This window comes from Sciurus carolinensis, chromosome 7 (assembly GCF_902686445.1).
Source record: "Sciurus carolinensis chromosome 7, mSciCar1.2, whole genome shotgun sequence".
Taxonomy (NCBI): Eukaryota; Metazoa; Chordata; class Mammalia; order Rodentia; family Sciuridae; genus Sciurus; species Sciurus carolinensis.
Genome location: NC_062219.1, coordinates 71,781,110 through 71,796,567, shown reverse-complemented (window position 1 = coordinate 71,796,567; position 15,458 = coordinate 71,781,110). Strand labels below are relative to the sequence as shown.

Here is a 15,458-nt window from a genome sequence, read left to right as displayed (position 1 = left end):
CTGAACTGAAAAAGGTTCCCCAAAGTGTGGGAGTTATGTTTCTGTGGGCAGAATTTAATAAAGCCCACTCTACAAAAATACTTGTGACTCATGGCTTGTCAGTGTTTGGTGACCTATACTCACCTTGATTGTTTCTATTGCTAGTTCCCTGCCAATCTCTCTTTTTTCTTTCTTGACAAAAGAGCTGACTTTAATTAAGATAGCAATGCTCCTAAATAAATGAGCACAGATCCCTTCTTCTCAAGAAGCTATGTGACCACCATGTTACTCTGGCCAACGACATCTATGTGAAAGTTGTTGTAGGAAGTTTCTTTAAGAAGGCTGGCTGCCCTTTCATCTTTCCCTGATTCTTCCTTCCTGTTGTCTGGAATGTAGAAGTGATGACTGGAACTGTAATAACCATTTTGTTACCATAAGGTAACCCTGAGGACAGAAGCTATAACACAGAGAAATAAAGGGAGACCAGCAGCCTGATAATCATAGAGACTACCTCCAAACTTGTTTATGTATGAAAAATAAGGCTTATATATTACGGACACTGTTATTTTGGATACTTTGTTGTAGCTAATGGAGTCTAGTGCCAACAGATAAAATCAGTGATCATGATTAATTGAAGAGAAGTATATACAGTACGATGGTCCATCTGGACTACTACTTTCTGAAAAGAGTTCCACATATATTCAGAGAAAAATGTAAAGAAAAGACCTAAAAATATAAAACCTGGTTAGCTAAGTTAAAAAATATGCAAATACACATGGAAAACAAACAGTTATATGTATTCTTAGTTAAAAGACTAGATCTAACTACACAAAAATGTTTAAGTGCTTATTTTTTAGTAGGATAATTATTTAGATTTTTGTTTACATTTCCACATTCCCCTCAACAAAAATGTGTTTACGTTTTATAATCAGTTCCCCTCTACCATGGGAAGAATCAGAAGGAAAAACAAAATTAAACTAAAAAATTCTAAATTAAATAAGCATTAGTAAAATGAAACCTGGTTAGAAAAGAAAGTTCTCAGTCCAGTTGAGTAATAAAATATATAATTGGTTTGTGCTGAGTAGTTCTTCTATTATTAGTAATTTTAAGAACTGACAAAGTGGAATTTAATGCTAGTTTTTCAAGATCCAACACAATTATTACTCTTTTATTTTATGATTAAATGAATTAACCACATACAATTTAGCTACTTTTGCACTAGAAGGAAGGAGAAGCATACAGTGAGGTTGAATCATAGCTGGATTTGGAATATATTTTTTTAGCTAACTTCAAAATAAAATATTTGCTATTATCTAAGTGCAGCACAGACATCTAATTAAATCACTCAAAATCCTTGCAAACATTCTGGAGTTGGCTAAATTTCAATTTATCACTTAAGACTTTCAGCTCAAGTTTGAGCAGAAAGAATTATAATTGATAAAATTTGTAATTAGGAAGACATTTTATAATTCAAAAAATTTTAAAAGTCATATTTTCCTCATTTGGAGTATGATAAATATACAAATTATGGCTACAGGCTTAGAATGTGCACTATAAATCTGTTTCCTGCTTAAAGAAAGAACAACACACACACACATACACACAAAACCTTTGACATCCCCACTAAAGCAACTGCAATTACTATGCCAAAAAAGGATTATGTGCATTTTCACTCCTCTTTGGACTTGTTCCTTTTTACCTGTGGTTGCAGCGATCCTGGCTTCTATTTCAGACATGTCAGCGCTCATCCTCTTGCCCTCGGAGGTTGGGGGCAAACTCTCCACACTGCTCCCACGGGAGGCTCCCAAGCTTAAACGTCCAGATTCACTCTGTTAAAATTTTAGGTCATTCTGAATTACTGAAGTTGTTTAGATTTAGAAATCTTGGGCAGCTTAGAAGGAGGAAGATTACTAAGTTGGATTCTTATGGATCGACTACTTTTCTAAAGAAGGGAAATCTGAAGAAAGAGGGAGCAACAGAAGACAGAAGAGTAAGCTGAGATACTACCTTTATGAAAGGGTAGTCACTAGAGTTGGGAGTTAAATGCCCATTATTAGTTAATCTAAATGCTGCAAACAAGAACAAAAACTGCTCCTTGAAATATTTTTAAACCAACAATGTAAAAATCTGAACAGCGTGAAGACAGATTTAGGACAACTCCTTTAAGTGGGTGGTGCAGTCAAAATCTGTCCATTATACATTTTTAACCACCAACCAAAAAAGTGAGGGGGTCATCACAGGGATGAAGTTGCAGATTTGGCAAAGACAGCAATCATCAGAAGGGATAACAACTTGTTTGGCAGTAAATGGCAGAAGAAACTCATTATGACTCTCTTCTTAAGCTCGTTTGTATGCTTCAGGAAGAACAGTCAGGATTTATATAATAGAAGATGGCAAATAATTAACTTCAGTTAGTTTAATGTTATGACTACTGGCAAGGTCACCATGCAAGTTTACTTTTAGTAATATAACAAACCTGTTGCTTTGCTTGATTTTTCAACAATTTTGATTCTAAGCGTTTAATAGTATCATTTGTGGCAGGAACTTGCTCCATATTCGTGTCACTTTTATTACTAGTATTTGTAGAAGCAATGTCCATGAATGAGCCTAGGAAAGCAGAAACATTTATGACCACAGGTTGAAAATACCACAAATGCTTCATTCAATAGTATGCAACCAAAATTCTTCTCTCAACTGGAAGACATGAATAGAAATAATATTTTACAGTAATGAAGACACTCCAAAAGAGCCCATTTTAAATGAAACTTAAGGATAGTAAAAAAAGGAGTTAAAATGTCTAATAATCTAGTAGTCCTAAAGTTTGTACCATAAGCTAGTAGTACTAGGGGTTATTTAACTGAGATGGAAAAAACAAGATGATGAATAAATTTAAATGAAGTAACAGGAACTCAGTTTGGAAAATGTTAAATTTGAATTCCTATTAGAGATCAAGCAAGTAGCTGGATATATGAATATGGATTTTGAATATGATATGAAGAAAAACATTAGCAAGCTGATGGTATATAAAGCCCTGATATTAGAAGAAGTTATCAAGGAAATGGACATATCCAAAATGATTTGAGGCCTTGGCATAATGACATTTGCAGGTTGAGGAGATGAAGATTAAACAGCAAAGAAAACAGAACAAAATGGCCAGAGACCTAAAATGAAACTCAGGCTAATGTAATGTCTTGAAGAAAATAATGAAGAAAATGCTGGTAAGTAAGAAGGAGATAGTAATGGCAGAACATGGTGTTGCATGTCTTTAATCTAGCAGCTTGGGAGGCTGAAGCAGGAGGATCTCGAGTTCAAAGTCAGCCTCAGCAATTTGGTGAGGCACTAAGTAACTCAGGAAGACCCTGCCTCTAAATAAAATACAAAAAAGGGGCAGGGATGTGGCTCAGTGGTTAAGCACCCCTGGATTCAATCCCAAGTACAAAAAAAAAAAAAAAGAAAAAAAGGAAGAGATAATAATAAAGTGTGTCAAATGACGAATCACTTATGAAAGCATTAAATTTAGTAAAAGAAATAACTAGTAACCTTAACAAGAACAGTTCTGGAATAGTAGTCTAAATGGCATTGGTATAAGATAGAATGGGATGAAAGAAGCCAGCAATTTCAAATATAGACTGTATTTACTCTGGGAATGATCCTAATAGGCTAAAACTGATCATATAACAGAATTGGTGGGAAGGGCAGATAGAACATAGGGCACAAGCAAAAAGGTTTGCCTTTGGCAAAAAACATGTATAGTTTAGTCACACCAATGGGAAAAAACAGAATAGATGGGTACAGATGCAGATAAGCAGGTGCATAATGGGGGAGCCTGTATAAGCTACCTTCTGATTATTCCACTTTTCTCAAAGAATAGCAAACAAGGTTAACTGAGAGTGAAGAGTGGGGATTGAAGAGGAAGTGTTTGAAGTTTGGGGAAAGAGGTCAAAGCATAAAATTCAGTAATCTAGGGGAGAGGATATGGACTAAAAATAGTACAATGGTTCAGCAATGCTACATATGCACCTTAGGATGGTACACATGTGCTATCTCCAGTCACCTGCAGCTGCACTGGTATAGGCAAGGAGTAGCTAAGTATCATAATTAATCAGGCTGATTTAGCCTGATTAATTCTGAGAAAGGGGCTGGACAGCTGAGTAAATTTCCAAAGGACTATCAGAGTTGACGAATTAAGTGGAGGGATGAAGGAAAAAGGAACCTAAAAGGTGGAAGGTCAGTGAAAAGGTCAGTGAAAAGGTGGAAGGATCAAAGGACTGAAGGTCACAATATGGGAACGAGGAGAGGGTTTAGAGATAAAGGGAGAAGCAAATGATAGAATTCTAGAGAAGTTCACTTTCGAATTCAAAGCAATTCAATAAATTTTCAATATAATTAGACTTTGAGAATAACTAGCTAAACAGTAAAGCAACTTAAAATAAAAGTATTCTTAATGCAAGGGAAAAGAACATTAAAAATACTTCAGTAAGAATAAAATTTTAAGCAACTCAACGAGATGCAAATATATGTGTACAGGTATATGTATACCTTGCAGATGGAATAGGGTAACAAAAATGCAAAGTATTTTGAGAAGTATAAGATTTCTAAGAGTGCGATTTCAGCTATTTTTTGATGACCACCAACGACCATTTGTTATTACTACTTCACATTTTAGAAAACTGAGTAACTTTCAACTAAAACACAGCTTCTTAAATAAAAGTGTCTTAGAAAAAAAAAAACCAAAAGTAGGGTGTTCATGGTGAAGAAACATGTTGTATACATTTACAATAATTTCTAATCCTATTTGATCTAGCAATATCTATGTAAAAACTATTATTCAAATTAAGAATTATGATATTCACAGCAATACAATATTCAATCTTTTTATACATTACTACATAAGAATTCCAAGACTTGGAAGCAACTCTCAAGTAACTCTTTAATCTAGATACCTTCATGAAGAATGATGCACCTGGAAACTCAAATTGCAGATGATCATATGAAATGAAGGAATTAAAATGCAAATGGGGACATCATTCATTGCTTCTTGATTATAATTCATATGAAAAAGATAGAAAGAACTCAGGATATAATTCTTCTAATCTATCCATTTACCTGTACTAGTTGCAGAGTTGCTCTGTCCTTCATCTGAATACTGACAAGGATACTGTAATGGCTCATCTGCTCCTGGAAAGTACTATATATACAAAAGGAAATCATAATTTAAAATTTCTGTTAATACAAATTAAATTCTATTAAAGAATATATTTGAATTATCTCGTTGTAAGATTTGACAGTAGCATAGATGCTGCTTTACTTTCCCTCAGGCATACTGAATTTGGAGAGGCCTAAGTTTCTGATCTGACATAGATGATAATATGTTCCCTTCAAAATGTCAACTGTGGACAATGCCATGCACCTACCTAAGCCTCTAGTTTACATGAAGTCTAGATAGTCTTGAAGAAAATAACAAATATTTCTCTAGAGAAACATGGAATATAGTATTATTTCTCATAATTACACAAAACACATTTATGTTCCTTATATATTTACCAATAATGTAAACTTCCAAATGGTTGCAATGACTATTAGTTTGACAAGTGAGACTGGTATGCCATAGAATAATTATTAGAATATTTTAAGTATCAATAAATAGGCTTGGATGGCTTTTTTTAATGAATTGGAGAAATAATACTGAAATTATTCAGTGGACCAAAAAAAAAAAAAAAGAATTTAGGGAAAAAAACAAGAAAGTATTCTCAAATTAGACAAAGCACATATAAGCACAATCACCATTTAAACAATTTATATGGCGCAAAGTTTTATCTAACTACAAAGACTAGATTTCTTTCTTATACACACACCTCAAGGGCCTAGGTTTCTATATATAGCTGGTAAACTTTAACCAATTAATTCAAGCTTCCCTGCCCAAGATTTTCGAAAGAAGAAATTAATTCAACCTTTGATCATTCAGAAAATCACTAAGTTTGTATTTAAAGAGACTGCATAATTATTCTGAACGAGTATGCTCTGAAATCATGCACTTTCATGAGCTTATGAGTATTTATTTATTTATTTAGTATCTGGGATTGAACCCAGAGGTGCACTACCACTGAGCTACATCCCCAGTCTTTTTTATTTTGAGATGAAATCTCACTAATTTGCCCAGGCTGGCCTCAAACTTGGAACCTCCTGCTTCAGCCTCCTAAGAAATTGGAATTACAGGTGTGTGTCACCATGTCCTTACTGAACTTATTAAAGTCGAAGTACCACTTGATGGTTTTTGTTAGTGTTCTAAAAACTAAAAGCCTAAAATACATCAAATAATTCTAATGTGTTTAGTTTGTAGTTTGTTTAATTTGATCATCATTTTAAAAGGGTTCTTCTAAACTTCAACATTTCATAAGCCCTAGAAAAAAGTTTAACTTTTTACTGTCATGTGAAAATCTGAAAATATGCAACAAAAAAACAAATAGTAAAAGTCATTCAAATAAATGTTCCTGAAGAGTACAACCTCTCTTGTGCCCTGCATAAATGATTATATTTCTTGTGAAAATTTGTATCAAAAATTTATAATGTAGGTTAGCATGTAATTAAGAGTCATACCTAAATCTTACAAAGGCTTTAGATATCATCTAATTCAGTTTCTTTCACATTACAGATGTAGCAACAGGCCTAGAAACAAACATACTGTCCACTAACGTAAGAAGTATGAAACAAGTCCAGAAACATAGCCTAGCCATTTTTGCATTATGAAGAACTATTCTTTTCTTCCAAACTAATGTTTCCTTTTCTGGTTATATGAGTAAAGTCTACTCTAACATGGGAAATACATAAAATAATATTGTGCTCTTTATTTTAAAAATCCATTAAAATTGAGTATATATTAAATCCCCCTAAACCCAAAGCCCCTCAAAAGAAGGATTATACCCGCATCAAGTGAGTCATTATTTTCACAATTTCCTCCATGGAAGGGCGCTGGGAAGGATCTTTAGACCAACAACGTGTCATCAGGCTTTCAATGGGCTTAGGTAAATTTTTGATCAGTGGTGGTCGAGTACCTGTAATTGAAAGTAAGAGGAGGGGGAAGACCATTTTAATCAACAAAATAGAGCAAGTTTTTTATACACATTTCCAAAACAGTATTTATTTTACAGATCTCATGACTTAAGAGCTATTATTTTGAATTAATGAACATACTTGTTGGGACTTTAGCTTAATATTTATTCTATGTATATTTTCATAATGAGAAACCATGCCTTTAAAAAGGTAAATTAGATTTTTTACAATACATGTAACTCTGAGACTGAGAATTAACAATATCTGACTTGTTATAAACATTTTTTTAACAAATAACAAAGCCTTAATTTGTTTTATTAAGAAAGGTTTTGAGGAAACTTCATCTATATTTTCAGAATTGTTGCAAAAATTTCAAATGTGTTTAGAAAATCATCTTCCCTATTCAAAAAGTGGTGACCTATGGTGTCATACTCTGCTTCCTAATAAGCCTTTTGTGGAAGGCAGACATTTTGACGGTTATGAATCAATTATTTTGCAAGCTGAAAACTGCCAACTTCTAATTATCAAGCTTGTGACATAATTAGTAAGGTCTACACTTAAAGAAGGCCTCAAATATGGAATCATAGTAATTGAATCAATTATCAAGTTAGTTTACTTTACCAATGTTCAATTATTTACTGACAATCAATGGTGAGGAAGAGAAGGTAAACTTTTCTTGGTCAATGCTCTAGCATTCTCTTCAATGGCAATGAAGGTAGCAACATTAAAGATGCTCCAGAAAACTGATAAAACAGCTAATAGTAGTGCACTCATGGTACAATATGACAGTCTATGAATGATCTAAACAGGCAGATATTTGTTTTTATCACTTGTGGAACAATGTGTAAAAAATGTATTAATCAGAATGACTATAATCAAGTGACAGAAATAACAGTGATGCTAAAGTTAAGAAGGTTAAATTATTTTCCTTCATAGTTTATTTTCTCAAGGCAAATGTAAAGTAATTTCATTAATGAAGATGCATTATAACACCATATCTGGTTAGACACATCATTAGGAAGTATAAAAGGATCAAAGGGTTAAAATAACACTGAGTCTATAAGTTAATATGAATCAGAAAAGATCTGGATTTGAATTCTAGCTCTACCACTTACTAATCTTGTGATGTTAGGCAAGTTATTTAACTTCTCTAGCCTCAGATTCCTAATTTGTAAAATAAGAATGGGTAAGAACATTAAAATAAGGGTATGTGAAGTGCTTTGTGTTTTGCTTGATTGAGCTTAATAACTCTTATGTGTTTTTCCTTTCTCTCCTTGGTGAAACATTTGCCTCCCCAGGAGAAACAGGATATACTTTTTCTTTTACCATAACCATGTGAGATGAGATCTTTTATCAATTAACATTTATTTATGTATTTAATTTTTGCAGAGTCTAGTCTGATGATATTCTGTCCCTAAGACATTGACAGCAGGCTCTGGCTGTGCACTGATGGTCCTTCCCAAATCAGCACACCAGCAAACATCCTCAGATCCAGGAGTTGAGGACAGAGAGTGGTAATAAAAAAGTAGTCTAGTAACAAAAAATTGCACATTTTAATGTTAGGGAAAAAGTTCTTTGGGAGAGAGGACAAGAATAACTTCCAAGTAGAAAGCACGAAAAGTAAATTAAAGAAAAATTTCTTTTCACGAACCATTATGAACAGCCCACATAATTCGGAAAGCTGGGCCACCAATCTCATCAAAAGGTTTCCGTCGTGTTATCACTTCCCAAAGAATAATACCCCAGCTGAAGACATCACACTTTTCACTGTAATTGCTACCTAGAAAAAAAAGATAGTATAATCTTGAGACTTTTTCCACATGAAATATAGAAACAACTGCTTTCATAAATTTTGGGGTATCTCAGTCAAAAACAAGAGGCTACCACATGTGGAGTCAAGAAATTATTCTTTCTGAAGTACTTTAAATCTGTTTAACAACTTCAGTCTGATAGACTAAGCTTTGTTTTCCTTAACAATTAATGGTAACTATTACTCTTCCATATGAACAAATCTTTTTGCTCTCCTTATTACAGTAACACTATTCCTTTTTTTTTTTTTTGGGTGCTGGGGATTGAACCCAGGGCCTTGTGCTTGCGAGGCAGGCACTCTACCAACCGAGCTATACCCCAGCCCCAACACTATTCCTTTTTAACATCAAAGAGGTTATTAAATAAGTGATTTTTTAAAAATTCCAAATAATATATATTCTGTGTATGAAACAGAAGATATTTAATTTTGTGTAATTCAATGCCTGCTTGTCCTGCTTGTCTAATTGGGTTTAGGGGCAAAACAGCTGCTCCACTCAAGTGACAGCTACATAACATTTTCACCTTCTCTGGGGTGGCTAAATTACAGAGACAAAAAACTTTAAAACTCAGCAAAAATAAAATAAATAACCTATAGCCAGAATCTGATTACTTAATGCATCTAAAATTATGGGTGTTCATATTTCCTAACATATAAAGTAGATACCTTGAGTTCAACTTCTCTCATTTAAAAGATAATTTAAAAGTTCTTATGCAGAAAATTAGTATGGCCAGGCGCAGTGGTACACTCCTTGTAATCCCAGCGACTTGCGAGGCTGAGGCTCTAACAACTCAGCAAGACCCTGTCTCTAAATAAAATACAAAAAACAGCTGGGGTTGTGGCTCAGTTGTTAAGCACCCTGGGTTCAATCCCCCATACTAAAGAAAAGAAAAACAGTATCTAATTTATGAACTACTCTCTTAGAACTTGAAAGTAAACATAAGTGCCCTTTATTTGTAGTTCTTGGTATTATATTTCCCTATCCAGTTATTTTCATTAAGACATGCTCATTGAAATTTTAAGCTATTAATTTTTAATTGCTAGAAACCAATACAAAAGCACAGCTGATTCTCATTTTTCCTAGCATTCCTATTCTATGAAGTCTCTGTGAACACTGACTTAACACTGAATCACTGCTCCTAGGAAAAATATAGGGTTAAGATTCTAATGTGCCCCTCATTACAAAATTTGTCAACTAATTGATAAATAAGTTTTTGTTTTAAGTGTGCTTGTATAAAGAAACTTATTAACATATAATACTGATTACTAACATTGACCCTTAACACTGTAAATCATGTCTGAAAGAATGCTACCTAACAAATGTATTTTCAGGTATTATCTTACAAATTCAGTCTTCTTGTACTTGGGCATCATTAAAATTGAGAACTATGCAAAATCACCAATAAAAATCATCAAACAGAGAAAATGTGGCTCTGAAATTGACAGCAAAAATGCTACCCATTTATATCATTAGTCAAAGGAGGAAGAACTTCATTTTGTTTCAACTCATACTGGGAAGTGTGCTGGGTGATTCAAAAATGTGCACTGCTGTGCATATGGTCTGTGAATAACAGGAATAGCACCACAAGTGCTGATCTGGGGGTTACAAGTGAAGTTTAGTAACCAGACAATTTTGTAATTATGGACTCTGTGAACAATGAGGATCGGCTACACATGTGTTTAAATATGCATGCAAGATGCCAGATGATTTCAATTTTGCCATAAAATTTGGGATCTAAGGCTGTATTTTTAAAAGCCTTTTTAGACTTCTGCATGCTCCTTAAATTATATACTATGAAGAAGTAAAACCATGGGTACAGGGAAAATCTATAAATACATATTGAATTCACATGGAGTAAGATAAATTATCAGTCATAAATTGTTTCTGCCATTATACCTTCAAAAACTTCAGGTGCCATCCAAGCAGCACTTCCCTTGTTATTGGTCATGTGTGTCTGAATGTCACAGGCTGTACCAAAATCACAGATTTTTAGAACTGTCCCCCCTGCAACCAGCAGCAAGCTGTTTAGAGAAAAAACAAAACAACAACAACAACAAAAAAAATCAAAATGTTGTAAGGTCAATATTTGATTCTACAATAAAAAGTGACATTTGTGGAGATGAAAGGAGTTAAACAAAATGAATGTTATCACTGAACTTCTGTGAAATGTTACCTGGTCACTATAAGAGCCTAATAGTTTCAAGGAATACCAGCAAAAATTAACTGACAATAATCTAATGCTCTCTCAGGGCGACTACTAGACTCACATTTTGATGTCTCCATTTCTAGCTCCATAATCAGTCCTGACCATATTTCTCCTGGTCAAAATAAAACAGGTTTATAAAACTTCCAGCAGCTCAACATTATGGTGCCTGGAAGTAGGAGTCCAATCGTAATATGTATTATTATTTTAAAAAAAATAACATTATATAATTAAAGTAAAATAAGCCAATACAAGAAGAAAAATGGTACTTATTTTAAATGCTTAATTTTGAAGATATTTCTAAAAATGTTCAGTCCCCCACACTACTTTTGTGTCTAGAATATGTACATGTGGGAAAAGTACAAATCTACTATGGTTAAAACAACCTAATGAAAGGTTTCCAGAAAATTTTCAGAATTTAAAATTCACTACGTGCTATTATTACCCAACTACAATTACCAAGGGGCACTTAGGTTTTGCTTTAGACGACAAATAAACAGAGATGGGTGATATAATTTACAAAAATCATACTATATTTATATTCAACTGTCACCAGAACATGGCAACTCATTTTAATTATAAATTTCATAAACTTTTTGTATATAATTTTGTATTAAATTCTAACTGAAGACATTTAGAATCAGTTTTTTTTAGTTCAATGAGACTACAATAGCCATCTCTACACCACTAAAAATACTGCCATAATTCAAGTGGTAAAAATGCTTAATGCAATCAATTTACCTCCATAATCAATTCAACAACAAAAAATATCCCCATCTAATTCTTATTTGAATTCTTATTACCCTTTACTCAAGGCAATGATAAGTACTGTCTAACTGGTTTCCTTGTTTCAACCTAGTGAATTCAATGTATCCAAGTAATTTTATGAATGACATTTACAATTAGTACTCCTTTACTCATAAGTCTTCAACAATCCACCAAACCTGAACATGACATTCAAGGCTCAATAAAACCTGAATTTAAATTATCTTGTAGGCTTACTTCCACAAAATTAAGACTAAAAGCATATTTTAGTTTCTGATGTACATATGAATGAACTTGAAAGATAAATAAAATAAAAAAGGAACACAAATTCAACTTGATACTATGTAAAACTCCTCACCAAATCATCGGGAACCTTCTTTATGTGCTATTCTGGGAGCTCTTCTTAACAAGAGAAACTGTCAGTTTTCTACTGACAATAAGACATAGGAGGTTTATGCATATTGTATATGAAAGTATAGCCATTCCAAAGAATTCTCTTTCCCCAGTACATTATAGGAAATCAATGCTAATTCTAAAGTCTGACTAGTATGCTGGTTGCCCCAAAGATGACTTATAATACCATAGGATGAATTCAACCAAAGAGATGCTCAAGAGAAATGAAGGACTCAGACCTGACCTCTTGTAAATGTTAGTGGAATTTACTAGCAAAAGAAGAATCTTTTTGATTTTATTAGGATACTTCTGGTCATCCATACCAGGCTTATAAAGGAAATCTAAAATTTATGAGGTATAGTGTTGAAGGATATTAGGGTCACTGGTTAAGCTGTTAGGTTAACGCAATATAAAAGATGTTAGAAAATATAAATGACTTCCTTTTATAAGATATTTCTTTATATATATTGTTCCATAACTAGTCACTTATCCCCAAACCAAAAGACATCCTAACAGAGATGAAAATTGATACTGCTGGGTGTTGCACCTGATGGTCTTGGTTCCTCCAGGAAAAGAATACTTTATGCCTGATGCTTACCTACACACAGTCTTTGAATCATTAGTCATGTGTTACTGGTTAAGAGTTACAATTCTCATGAGCCTGCTTTAAGAATTGAACTGTGTTAATAGAGGGGGAAAGGGACTGAATATCCATACCCAGGGGAAAAAAAAAAAAAAAAAAGAACTAAGTGATTTCTTCTTCACTGACCAAGGCAGATAACTAAGACATAGGACTCATGTGAAAAAATAAAATGACATGAACCTACAGATTAAACATTATTTTACCAGGGATCTGGGAAATTTTAAGCACTGAAGTAGAAATAAGGGAAACTAGAATCAACAATGATTTCAAGATTTAGAACTATGTAGATAGAGTGTATCAGATTAAACATGAGTGATGAATTACAACCAGAAAGGATGCTTTAAAGCTTTAAGCTAATATCAAGAGAATGAAATAAATGAAGACTATATTGTTACACTGTGACTGATTTCCTAAGAGAAATTTCATATCTGAGATTGATGTGGTAGTAGAGGAAAGAAGACATGTGGAGATGCTCTAAATCTTTCACAGGTGAGTAAAGAAGAAAAAAAAATGCATAAAAAAAGGACAATACATTTCATGTGTATATTTTTTTAATTGATTATCTATACAAATGAAAAAAATCCAAAAGTTTTTGCCTTTTGGAGTTATTTAAGGAATTTTATTAAAGTTCTTTCAAAATCCCAGGAGTCTTGATATGAAGAAATAGGGAATATTTTTAATTTCTACCCAGATGCCAGAAATTCCCTTTTGCTTTCCTCTGAAAAGGACAAGGAATATCACTGTAAATTTTTGTGAAATGTCTGCTGTGTGTGAACATTGTACTTGTTGTTAGGGATACAGAGAAACAATAAATCAAACTTCTCTTTGTTCTTGAAAAAATGTCTAGAAGTAACATTATATACTGCATGCATAAAATGGATATAGGCTAACAGATTCTAGAAGTGGGATAATCTAAGGCAGGAGTTATGAAAAAGAAAAATCTCCCTAAAGACAACGATCTAAATTATAAGCTTAGATAAATTACTAAATGATGAAGATGAGTAAAAAATAAACATTCTTGACTATGCTAAAAGGGAAGAGAAAAAAGAAAATCACAGTCAACAATTACCTTGAATTAGGGAATAGGTAGAGGGTGGAGAGAGGAGGGAGAGAATGTCACATTATTAGAACTTACTTTGGAGGTTTCAGGTCCCTGTGAATTAGAGCTTTGGGTTGCATGCTGTGTAGATAAGCCACTCCTTGGGAACACTGTAAACACCAACTCATTGCATGGGCAGCAGTGTAATATGGCAATGGTTCAGCACCATGAAGCACTGCAACACAAAGGCACAAACTAAAAAGAACTTTATTGCATATAACAAAAGACACAATGTGAATGCAAGCACTTTCAGAACACATGATCAGGTATTTTTCTACACATATTCCCATTAGTCCTGCTCTCAATTTTCTTTTAAATAAAAAATGCGGAAATATGTCATAATTTTGAGTGGATAACAGCTATGAAAGTATCTAACATTTAACAGGACTTCAATTAAATGTTACTTATACATCTAAGTAAAATTAATATACATTACATACTCTTTCAAATTGATAAAGTCACAGAGAAATAAGAATTAGAAGTAGTGTTATTCACACTACAGTAAAATAGATGCAGAGAAACAGTATAAAAATAAGATGGGCATAACAAGATATTTACAATTATACTGTCTCTAATCACTAAAAACCAGTGTTTCAACCAAATAAAAAGAAGTACTAGATAACCAATTATCAATGAGGGACACATGGACAGTAAACATAAAAAACAAATTTATATAAAATAATATTAACTTAAAAATTAGTATAACTATTTTATAAGTACAATCAATTAAAAATTGGTATACTTAGAATTACAAATTTCATATACTAATGTAGCATCTTTCTTATCTTTTAATTTTTCATCCTTTTAAAAAATTTTTTAGTTGTAGATGGACACAATACCTTTATTTATTTATTTTATGTGGTGCTGAGGATCAAACCCAGTGCCTCACATGTGCTAATCAAGGGCTCTACTACTGAGCTACAACCTCAGCCCCCTAATTTATAATCTTTGAATTTTTTTTTTTTTTTGATGACTTCCTTTTGGAACTCTAATGGTAAACTGTGAAGAACATTAAATAACTTAATATTACAAGTTTTCAAATTATTTTAATCTACCAGGTAAAGACAGGTCTAATGATACTCACCATTATATAAAGAGCCTCCTTCAGCATATTCCATCACAAGACACACCTAAAGAAAATATGCCAGAAATATTAATTATAGCTATATAGCATCTTAGAGTCCTGGAAAACTAATTTAATTCAACCCCTTGATTTTATAGGTTCATTAAAAATTATTATTTTGGTTTTTATCACATGTGCTAAAGTAAAAGAAGGGGGAATATCTATGATTTAGGACCATGTCTTCTATGAGTCCACTAAGAGTGGAGATGAATATAAAAACATAATCACACAATCTTTTGAGGATTTTCTCTAGTGCTAATAAGTAGATGAGGTTAATGTAGAAGGTCACCTAAAACAACTCCTCTAATGCACTGTTTTGCTAAAAGACTAGAAAAATATCAAATGCATAAAGTACAATTGTTATTTTCAGAAATATATCTAAGAGAATAGATCAA

At 33.0% G+C, this 15,458-nt stretch overlaps 1 protein-coding gene across 3 annotated transcripts in view; it reads right to left on the bottom strand.

Annotated features, from left to right (window-relative positions):
- Positions 1-15,458, bottom strand: part of Map3k7 (mitogen-activated protein kinase kinase kinase 7) — a 64,202-nt gene that overhangs the window by 31,001 nt on the left and 17,743 nt on the right. For all 3 annotated transcript variants that reach the window (XR_007109495.1, XM_047558584.1, XM_047558585.1), the window contains exons 4-11: positions 15,025-15,070; positions 13,977-14,115; positions 10,734-10,858; positions 8,681-8,809; positions 6,901-7,031; positions 5,086-5,167; positions 2,456-2,586; positions 1,679-1,808 (exon numbers count right to left, since the gene is read on the bottom strand). Coding sequence is in view for 2 of the 3 variants with exons in the window: in XM_047558584.1 (XP_047414540.1) it covers positions 1,679-1,808; positions 2,456-2,586; positions 5,086-5,167; positions 6,901-7,031; positions 8,681-8,809; positions 10,734-10,858; positions 13,977-14,115; positions 15,025-15,070 (913 nt within the window). In the remaining variant the exon portion in view is untranslated. The remainder of the gene's footprint in view (positions 1-1,678; positions 1,809-2,455; positions 2,587-5,085; positions 5,168-6,900; positions 7,032-8,680; positions 8,810-10,733; positions 10,859-13,976; positions 14,116-15,024; positions 15,071-15,458) is intronic.